This window comes from Grammomys surdaster, unplaced genomic scaffold (assembly GCF_004785775.1).
Source record: "Grammomys surdaster isolate TR1022 unplaced genomic scaffold, NIH_TR_1.0 264, whole genome shotgun sequence".
In the NCBI taxonomy this organism is placed as follows: Eukaryota; Metazoa; Chordata; class Mammalia; order Rodentia; family Muridae; genus Grammomys; species Grammomys surdaster.
Window position 1 is genome coordinate 6,923,329 of NW_021604705.1, and position 11,624 is coordinate 6,934,952.

At 35.1% G+C, this 11,624-nt stretch overlaps 1 protein-coding gene across 2 annotated transcripts in view; it reads left to right on the plus strand.

Annotated features, from left to right (window-relative positions):
* Nucleotides 1-11,624, plus strand: part of Pclo (piccolo presynaptic cytomatrix protein) — a 340,751-nt gene that overhangs the window by 278,152 nt on the left and 50,975 nt on the right. For both annotated transcript variants that reach the window (XM_028776071.1, XM_028776072.1), the window contains exon 22: nt 8,298-8,439. In XM_028776071.1, coding sequence (XP_028631904.1) covers nt 8,298-8,439 — 142 coding nt within the window. The remainder of the gene's footprint in view (nt 1-8,297; nt 8,440-11,624) is intronic.

Consider the following 11,624-nt stretch of genomic DNA (forward strand, 5'->3'; position numbering starts at 1 on the left):
CACAGGTGTATCGTCTTTTTTACTCATCTTATTTATTGAAAAGTAATTGCTTTAGAATAAAATAGGAGAAAGGAACATTACTATTTTGATTCAAATTTGAAAAGTTATGGCCAGCCTGGGCTACAGAATGAGACGCTCTCAAAACAGCAGTAAGAAGGAATGAAAAGAAACACTGAAAGGTTCCTGCCATCCAATAAAGAGGGAGCAGAACTTTCTCACTGTTACTCAGTCATATTCATATATATATTTGTTTGAGCACATTACATTTCAGAACATCAAGTTGTGGTATTACTACAGCAAACAAAATAGACAAAAATCTCTGTCTTGAGACTTCCCCATCCTGTTTAGCAATATTTATTGAATAGCCAGTTTATCTGTATCTGGGAAGAATTGTGAAGTAGGAGAAATTATATTTTCTCTAAGATCGTCTGAAAGGAAGATTGATTTGTAGTCAATGATAAGTTTATGTGCAACCAAACTTCAGCAACTTTTGAAATATTTGGAAATAAAATTGTATTTACAAATGTTATTACTTGACAATCTGGACAATGTGTTTGATTGCATCTGCTCCTCCTACGCCTCTTCTCAGATCCCTCCCCCATTCACCCCATTTTGTACCCTGTTTTTAACACCATCAAGACCAATTTGTGCTGCATAAATATTCTTGGATTTGTGCCCTTCCACTGGATCGTGATTGACTTACCAGGGATACAGCTCTTTGAGAAAACTGACACTCCTTTTCCCCAGCAGATAACAAATGCCAATAGCTCTGTGAATGTGTATGAAATTCCATGCCCATGTCCCTCTCTGTGTGGAAATTTGGTCTGGCTTGAGTCACATACTTTCTGTGCATGCTGTCACAACAAATGTGAGTACATATGTGTAGCTGCTCTCCAAAGTCCAGAAGACACTGGCTCCCTATAGTCAGCCACCGACTCTGGCTATTACATTCTGTATACCCCTCTTCAGTCAGCCACCGACTCTGGCTATTACATTCTGTATACCCTCTCTTCAGCAATGATTTCTGAACACTGGGAGATGGGGATGAGAAATATTTGTTCCATCAAGGGCTAATCATTTTTCAGTCTCCTACGCTCTGTGCCTTTCCCTGTTGTGGGTCTTTGTATTAATCACCATCTACTATAAATAAACTTTTCTTTGAAGAGGGTTGAGAGCCCCATTAATCTATAGTTATGATGATAAATCACTAGGAGCTAGTGCGTTTAGCAAAATAATAGTAGTAGGCAATTGGTTGTTCTGGCCCAGCTTTGAACTTTTATCACACTTTCTTCAATCCATTAGGACTAACTACAGAACAGCAGTGATTAACAATGATGATTTGGAAATTTTAAAAAGATGTTACATCTCCCGGTTCTATATATGCAATTATTAAATATTTTTCTTAGCTTCCTCTTTACAACCATTCTATAAATATAAACAATATGAAATGTAATATGTTTGATGTAGTATTACCACACACACTTATTTACTAGTATTAATTTATCACTCTTACTGGAAATATATTACTTTATTTCCCTTGAGTTGAATTTTATACACTTATACATTATACATTATAGGCTGGTAATGTGGTAGAATGCTTCCCCAGCATCTACGACAGTCTGGGTTCAATTTGTAGAATGACATAAAAACAGCGAACACAGTCTGGTGCTGAAACTGTAATCACAGTGTATAGATGTACGGGACATGACCAGAAGGTCAAGGTTGTTTGCCTTGGCACCTTCTTAACTCGGCTTGAGGTACATAAGAACCTATCTTGGATGCAAATAAATAATTAATAATAATGGATTTCATTTAAGGATAACATCTCAGTTATCAAAATATTTATTGTGGATGTTTCTAGAAGTATTTTCCTATCAGTTGGCAAACTACCAAGCAGTCTCTTTTTTTCTGTATGATTTTTTTCTCTCCAATTATCAGTTGTCAGAGAAACATGTCTGACACTGTAATACAAGAATATTATCAGTAAAACATGAGAGATAATATTTCTCCTTCAAACTCAAATCAAATTAATATTGAACAGATTAAGAGCTGCCCATGAAAGTGAAACTGTAATATTATCTCACTTAAATGTGATCTTCTTAGCATCTGTCTTTTACTGGTAAAAATCTTTATTTAATGAAAGTCTTAGTGAAAAACAAAAAGTACACTTGACCTAATCTTGGTTCATTCTACTTACCTGAATACAGCTAAAATTATAATTAGATTTATTCAAGATGAAATGAATTGACTTTCTTGATTTTATTTAAGGTATCTTAATCAAACTTTACTCTACTATGCACTATGAGATTTTAGTGCTAATTTAAATTGTGTTTAAGGTTTTTTCTTCCCAAATCAGCTCTGAAATAAATGCTTCATAGAAAAGGAAGACAGCTTAAAAGGAAAATTATTGCTGGGCAGGAGGCTCGAGGCCAGGCTGGTCTAAACAGAGTGAGTTCCAGGACAGTCAGGGCTATGCAGAAAAACCTTGTCTCAAGAAGCAAAAACAACATTAAGAAAAATTATAAGATAAAGGCAAGTACTATATTCTATAAGCCATTGTGGGAAATCTCTTAGAAAAGCTCCTCGCTGTTGTTTTATTAATTAACTTCACCCTTGTTTGTTATATTAAAGCATACCCTTAATACTGTACCCAAAAGGGATCACTGGTCCTGTTTCTATAATGCCAGAATGGATGGTTAGTGAGTACAGGAAGTACCTGCCAGTTAATGGCAGTACTGCATAAAAACAAACCAAGTTGATCATTCAAACATCTTAACATGTTCATTCATGAATACAATATGTATGGAAATAGGTACACGAACATGATTAAGTACATTTCCAACTTCCTGGACAATATCAAATGATACTCTTTATCTCCACTTCTATCTCATAGAGAAGCTCTGTGAATATGAAATAACTTACAATTTCCATGTTTATAAGGAGAACAGACAGCAGAACGTCATGAATCATGATTTGCCTAATGACATGAATAAAGTTAGTTGTTTGTGTATAAAATTCTTATAATGACTGTTACACAGTCCACTAATATTTTTTGAAAGATGTTTCAGTGGCACCCTCACTTCAGTTGTTCAACGCCAGGATTTACAAGTGTTTGGGTCACGTGTCAGAGATGCTTATTTTCAATAATGTTCATTGTGAAAATTTATGGGATTGGGATATATGACCAACTGCAAACAACAGTGTGGATGCTTTCCGTGCTAGTTTCCAGTTTATAAACTATAAAAAATTTTTTAAATTTTGATATAAAAAGGCACTGAATTGATTTGAGATTTAGCTTCAAAGATATCAAATGAACCATCTCCCCTTGAATCAATAACCCTGAACTGTAATGGGAAATATCTAAAACTGTGGTCAGACAAAACTCAAGGAGAGACATAATGAATAATGCTAGTTGTATTTGAACTTAAAAGCTGACCTTTCCAGTTCCATATTCAATAAGCATTTTAGAAAGTAAGATAAAACTGCAAACCCCTTCAGAAGAGTAAGTACAAAACCTAATAGCAGCAGAAACATGAAGGAAGGGAGGGAGGAAAGAAGGGAGGGAGGAAGGAAAGAAGGGAGGGAGGAAGGAAGGAAAGAAGGAAGGAAGGGAGGGAAGGAGGGAGGGAGGGAGGCAAAGAGAGAGGGAGGGAGGGAGGGAGGGAGGAAGGAAGGAAGGAAGGAAGGAAGGAAGGAAGGAAGGAAGGAGAGAGAGAGGGAAGGAATGAAGAAAAGAAGGAAAGAAGTAAGGAAGAAAGGGGCGAGAGAGGGAGGAAAGGAGGCAGGGAGGCAGAGGAGGGAGGAAAAGTCTCTAAAGCCAGCTTTTTTAAAAAAAATTCTTAGAACACATGGTTTCAGAAATAGATGAATAGTTCTATCATCACACTGGTGTAATAAACAAAATATTGGTTCATTTCTTGTAATCTCAAACATTCTTAAACTACTATAGACTGTGTCTGTAAAGATAAGATATAGAGTTGGGTAAGGCAAGTAATTCAGGAACTTGCTACGGATTACCAGCATAAGAAATTATTTTGGAAATATTTGCAAGTAAGTCCTTGCTGCACCAGCTGTAAGACCAGAGATACAAAGTTCTGGGCAGAAAGGCTACTCCTACAGAATGCAAAGTCTATGGAAAAAATAAAAACAAACAAACAAAAACAAACAAAAAACTCAAGGTGTATGTTTGTTTGTGACAACTAATTGTAATATAAAAGTGAACTAACAACTTTAAATTATCTCATTAAGTGTGAGATCTAGTGAATCATTAATCTTTGCAGAGATTAGTTTTCCTAAAGGTAAATGATGGTTCTAGAGTAGGTGACATTTGGCCTTCTTAACCAGCTCCTAATAGTCAGGATTCCATGGTTGCAGTCAGTTCTGAAATTTGCTGAGGTCTCTGAACGTAGTGCTGCCATCTAGTGGAGCTAAGGTGATAGCTTTGCATAGTCAAGACTACTGGAGAGGGCGGGGCATCCCAGTGGAGAAAACTAGTTGAAGACAAACGTGCAGTCAAAGAGACAGTATCATATTTTAACTAGGATTAGCTACCAAGAAGTAATAAAATAAAATCTAACCATAAAACAGCAAGAGACAATGAAGATGTTAAAGAATATTTTGAAACGGTTTGAATTGCCCCCAAGAAGGTAAAATGTTTACCTGAAATCTCTCCTCAATAAGTGGCTATTAAAAAGAAATGGACTTATTCAGATGCTATCCTGTCCACATTAGCAACCTTTCCCATCATGGGTGTATACCAGTCAACCTTTCCATAAATGGATAACTTTTTTTAGCACAATTAGCATTTCAAATGAAGCTAGATATCAAAAATTTATTCCAAAAACTATGTTTGGTATTTTTAAATTTTTTTCATTTATCTTATAAAATGAAAATGTAACATTTATTCACTATTTGTAATTGTCATCTTGAAGACTTACTGTTCTTTATAGTTTGTTCTGAACTCTGGCTGGCTGGTTCAACTCAGAAGCTTTGGGTCAAAACTCCTCTCCAAACTGACTAATTCAATCTAGCCCCCCAACTCCCTCTTCCTTCTCCCTCTCTCCCTCTTCCACTTCCATCTCTCCCTCTCTCCCTCCCTCCATCCCTCGATAGATAGATAGATAGATAGATAGATAGATAGATAGATAGATATGGATATGGATGATATAGATAGATATAGATGATAGAGATGGAGACAGACAGACAGACAGACAGGCAGACAGAGATATAACTGGCAGTGATAGGTATATAACACTGATAGATAGGTATATAACTTTATGGACAGTATTATATGATTTCTGAAACCCTGAATAAAAGAATTGGGAGGAAAAGCTAAGGTATACTATTTTAAGCTTAAATTTTTAAAAATAATAAAATAATGGAAGGCCAAGCTTTTAATGGTTCTATGTTAGTTCAGTCAAAATGCAGAAGAACAAAGAAACACTAGACTGAAATCAAATTCAAAGATCTTTGTCTGTTTACCACGAGACGAAATTAATAAAATCTAGCATTTGTAATGATAATTGTTCCCACATATCTTAACTATGTATATTATTTTCTTTCATTATTCCAATTTAAATATTCATATGCCATGTATGATCTGTTACTAATGTTTGTTATACATAGAACTATTCCTTTCAGCATTTAGTATACAAGCACTAAATATCTTCTTTACTCACACCTGTTTTTGTGGACATTGGGATTAACATCTAGCTGGCTGATTATATTTTTCCACATGGGATACCAGATAAAAATTGTCATTATGTATTTTAATAAGCTACAAATAGTTGGTTTCAAAGGTTCCTTTGGCAAAACAAAAGTAACATTCTTCCATAACAGATGTCACTTTTAATTAGAACTGTGTATAATTTTTTTAAAATATGTTATGGATAAAATGTAAAACACTGCCAGTTAATTCATTATGGCATCCTTGGTGTTTGATTGAGCAACACGGACATTGCTATTTCTCTATTCATTTATTCCTTCATTTTGTTCATCAGCTATTACTTGATCACTGTTCAAAATCAAATGTCTAAGAATTACCAAGGATGTAGCATTAATGTAACAAGTGTTATTCAGACTAGAAAGTGATCTTCTCCATAAGTGATACGGATATCATGGGCATGGATCCTGCAGATTTAGGAGTTGTTCTGATAAAGAGAGAAAGGAAAATGCATGAACCAATGATAACTGAAGTTGACACGTAGACATATGTTCTATAAGATAGCAATTCTGATATGTATTGTGCTTGCTCTTGGATAAAACTATTTTGATATAGTGAGGTCAAATTATTTTAAATTATCATCTATATTATTATTGCCTTTGAACACAGTACAAAGAGAATGGTTTGGTTTTTTCATTATTGAAATTGATGTTTTTCTGTCAATGTTTTATTATCCACTATTAAAAACTTAGGAGGTTTGATTATTTAATGTCAATTTAAAGCATGACGATTTTCATTTGTCTAAATTAATGCAACAATCTGAATCATTATTCATTGGTTATGTGGTTTAATGTATACATATCCATAATTTAATATTCTAGTCATATTGCCTTCATATTTTAAACTATCCATTTAAAATATTTTCTTTAACACTAAATATGTAATTTGGGTTTCTTTTACATAAACAATAAAATATTTAGCAAATATTAGATCTATTATTTATATAAATCTATTCCTAGATAGGTAACTAGTATTTTATTGACTGACACTCCTAACTTCTTTTAAGTAGTAGCTTTCAACTTATACATATCAGATAGGTAACTGACTTTTATGAAAATGTCTTCCTTGTTCTCCAGTTCTGGGAAAGGATTTCTACCATCATTGGAATAGACAAACAATTATTTGGTAGCTTGGAAGGACATCTTATTGCTGTAATGGAGACAGGAAAGTATAGGGATAAAGCTAAACACTTTACTAGATATGACAGTAGCTGCCCTGCCTGTCATCAACTCCCTAGACAATTTCTTTACCCTTTACCTTTTCATTGTATTTGACTTCATCAGCTAGAACTTTTCCAGACTAAGACTCACCATGTTCATATATATTATTAACAAACATACAGTTAGATCTCACAATATAAAATGATTATTAAGCTTTCACCCATTGGCATGAACACATTCAACTCAGAGACTATATTGATGGAACAGGGCTATGCTTATAGAGAAAAAAAGATGTTAATCTTATAACTTTTAACACATCTAGACTTAGAACTCAAATAACTTCATTGTCAAAGACCAGGTGAGCTCAAATACAGTAGTGAATAGTCATAGACTGTAAATCCCAAGAAAGAAGAGTTGGGAGATTGGAAGTTAAGCACTAGAGGAATGATTACAAATTGTCAAGCTCCTGTTTTGTATCACTCTTCATCTCCATCTTTAAAAGGTCATCATTAGTGATGGCATTGTTTCGACATACAAAAGCTCAGATTTAGGGGGTCTACTGAGTAAGTATATAGATCAGAAAGAAAAAGGGTCACTCTCTCTAGGAAGGAGTGCACATCAAGAGCTTCAAATTAACTGCTAAATAACTCCTTCTTCACAAAAGTGTGAATAGACACGGTCTTTTTCCTCTTCCTTCTTTGTGCATGGCAACCCCAACCCCAACTCACTTCAGTCTAGAGTTCTGCCAGCTTTGAGGGCTACGTTCCCACTGCATAAGGTACAGCACAAACGTCTCTATGGGTATGTGGACTCATATCAAAATTCAAACTTATGAAAACTCTGAAACGAGACCCCATATCAATTACAAAATACCCAAGGGAGAGAAACATCTTTAGATTGAAAACAGAAATTAAAATACCAAGAGATTGGTAGAGCCACATGTGAAGTATCTATTTGGTCATGCATTTCCCTTCTATGGAGACTATCAGGTTACTGACTAGTAATATGGAAAGTAATTACCCAATTTATTTTATTCTATTATTACTAGTACCAAAGTGTCCTAAAATATTTTCTCTGTGAGTCTCTCAAATTCTCCTCTGTTTGCCACGGCACTGTTGTAACTCTGTGCAAATAACAAAAACAGTGGGAAATGACGTACTCCCTGAGTCTAAAATTGGGAATGTTTCTCCCAGTAAATTTTTTTCATGCATAGTAAAAACGTAAAGGAATTCTCTACTGCCAGTGTGCATTTCTGGCTAAAGAGAAGAAAATGAAAGGCAGGTCGAGGGAGGGAGAGTATGTTTGTTTGCGCCAGTCCTTTCTATGACTATTACACACTTACGTGATTTTACATTTGGAGGACGAAGTGAACTTCACTTGTTGACTGTGATGTTGACTCTCCCCACGTTATGCAGCAAAGCCCACCAATCACCGGCCTGCAGAGAGCTCCGTGTCCACTGGCTCCTCGGGCAGCAGCGTTGGCAGTGGGTATAGCGTGGACAGTGAAGGAAGCAGCTGTGTGGCAGCGGAGCCTAATCTACTTCCTATCCCAAGGATGTAAGTGGTACTTTTATAAAAACAAAAGTACAATTTTAACAGCATCGTGAGTAATTCATTCTTAATAGTTCACAGGAGAAAAACAAGACAATTACTCAATTCTGAATCACTGTCCCTAGATGTCTGGACTGCTGGTGCCTACATATAAGCATCAGTTGTTCAGGAATAACTGGTTTATTTCAATTAATTCGAAAGATGAATGCAAATTACTCGCATGGTGACTTCACCTGCACCGCCTGCACTTAACATAAAAGCTGTTAGAATAGTAACTGAGATTGCCAGCCCAGACTTCATAGCAGCTCACTGAACAGCTCATCACACAATGACCAGAAACAAGCTTTGCTATTTGACATTAACATAAATTGATTTTCTTCAAATCAGGAAAATTTTCCATTTGAAGAATCCATATCCTCTTGAACACAAATGACAAATTGGAACAATCATTAGACTTTTTCACTCTAAAGCTCTCTAGAGTTAAAAGGGAAGATTCTGACGTGTCTTTCCCCCTCCCCATGATTTCTAGAACTTGTTCTAGAGCTAGGAGTATATTGCTCATTGACAGTATATTAAATCCTGGGACAGTAATTTTGCAACTCATATGCAAAATTAAAGCAGATTGTGATAGAATGGATTTGGATAAATTGTACATTCTATCTGTTTCAATTTCAAACTCTAAACTTCTAGACCGTTCATTTTGCTTTCTATGAACAAATCTGTGGGTTTGAAACCACTGCTAGACTATCCAAATGTGCAGCTAGGCCACAGCATGTATGGCCTGAGATATGTTTTTATAAGGGACCATGAGCCATGACGTTGGTAGTTTCTAATGTTAAAAAGGAGGATATTTCATGACACATGGAAAATATATAAAAATGACCTTTTATGACTAGGGTGCGCAGGACACAGCTACTTCTGTGGACTTGCATGTTGCCCCCTTCTGCCTTTGTGCTAAGGGCGCAGTGCAGTTATTGTGACAGACAACATCTAAAAGGACAGTGACCATGGTCTTTTTCATGTTCACCAGTGGTGTGAAGCCCTCTCCAAAATTGAAAGAATTCTATGGAATGGGAATTTATTATTTTTTTTGAAAAATGTTATGGAAATAATTCCTTCAATCCCCACAGTAATTCTAATAGTTAGATACTAATTCTTTTTTAAGAAAGTAAAATAATAAGGAAACCAGATTCTTACAGTGAATAATGCATTTATTTTTATAGATTTCAGTTACAATTTCCAACTTAAAGGAATTCTTATCCTATTACTAGTTCATTGGAGAGATTTTTCTCATATGACTCTATTTTTGAAATTTAGTCTGTGGATTCAATAAAAGTGGTTATATTGAATCAGGTCTATTTATTGGAAATCATCCCTAAAAGGAATCTGATCTTATTAATATTTTACCTCTGATAGTTTTGCTGGAATAAACAACAGTAATTTAAGCAAATTCATTACATGCCTTTACAGGTGGTGACTATCATAGGACTTTATGAAGAAAGTACTACAAACAATCTAACAATCTGCAAGTTGGACTATAAATTTCAGGCTATACAATTGACTATAAATTTCAGACTATACAATTTAACACTGATGTTAAAAGTTATAACTTCCAGAGAAAAAATATCTTACTTCCTCAGTGCCTGAATGTCAGAAGTTAAAGGTTATCATTTTCCCAATTTAGTTTTTTCCCCTTATTTTTTATTTTTCTCATTAAACAATTGCCTCTCAAGATTATATAGGAGACAATCATTTCATCATATAGACACAAAAAGTCACCTTTCAAATTACTCCACAATAAATATAACAAATAGAATTTGTGCCTTTATTTCAGCGTCTCGTGATGTCTTACACAATTAATATTTGACCTAGAGCAAGTGTTCAATGACTATTCAGTAACTGACTTGGACATTTCAGATACAGCATATGCTACCTGAATGCCCTAAGTAGAAAACAGTTTGCCAGGAATTGAGGAAAATTTACTGCTTCACACAACTCACGGGTACATCTCCTCTGGCTGTGATTTAGTTCAGTGTGTCAGGGTGCTCCAAGAGTCCACACATGGAGGACTCACTGCACATTTTGGTGAATGTTTTAAAGTTAAGATAAGAATATTTTCAGGTATCATCATTATAAATAAAACTGATGACTCAGATTGATTTTTAATTATTTAAACTAATAAAATTATAATGGTTTTCATAAATTTTGACGCACTATAAAAACAGTATTTTTCCCAGTACTCTGCCATATTGTTAATACTAAAGGGATCTTCATTTTTAAAAAAACTGGATTTTACTTACTAACAAGATACATTTTAATATATTCTCCCAGTCCATATGCTGCAGCTAAGCCCTAAACTTTCCTTTCCTGTAACAGTAACAGAAGGAACTGTATTAGTTTATTTAACCTAACTAACTTCATCTTAATAAAAGCAATTAGACAAACAGAAGTTCTGTACATGACTGAGCAGGAGATATACCCCAGCAGTAGAGAAATTGCCTAGAATATCCACAACCCTGGGCTCACATCTTTGGTACAACAAAATTTAAAAATAAAAATGAAGTTCTATATGTTTTTTTTTAAAAGGGACTATGAATTCATATGGAGAAAATCGACATACAGATGTAGATTATGCACAGATCCAAACATGCATGAACACATACAGATAAGCATCCATAGAAATGTTAACAACTATACAATCTGCATGCATGCATGTGGTTTCACATAATCACTAAATAGAGTTGTGTGCTTAAATATTTGGCCTAAAATTGTTATAATAGAACAATAAAATAGCTTTGAAAATAAAATAATTTCTAATTTTAATTTTTTTCTGCTTTTGTTTTATTTGGGGTTTTTTTGTGTGGTGGTGGTGGTGGTCGTGGTGGTGACGGTTTTGGTTTCGTTTGGGTTTTTTTTTTAACTTTGTTTTGTTTTTATTTTCTAAGCAGACTCTGTTTAGCCTTGGCTGTCCTGAAACTCATTTTTAGATGAGGCTGGCCTGGAACTCATAGAGATATGTTTGCCTCTGCCTCACAAGTTCTGCCTGCCCAACCATATTTCTTTCTTTTTACTTCCTTTCTTCTTTCCTTTCTGCTTTCCTTCCTTCCTCCCTCCCTCCCTCTCCCTCCCCCTCTCCCTCCTCCCCCTCCCCCTCTCCCTCCTCTCCCTCTCCCTCTCCCTCTCCCTCTCCC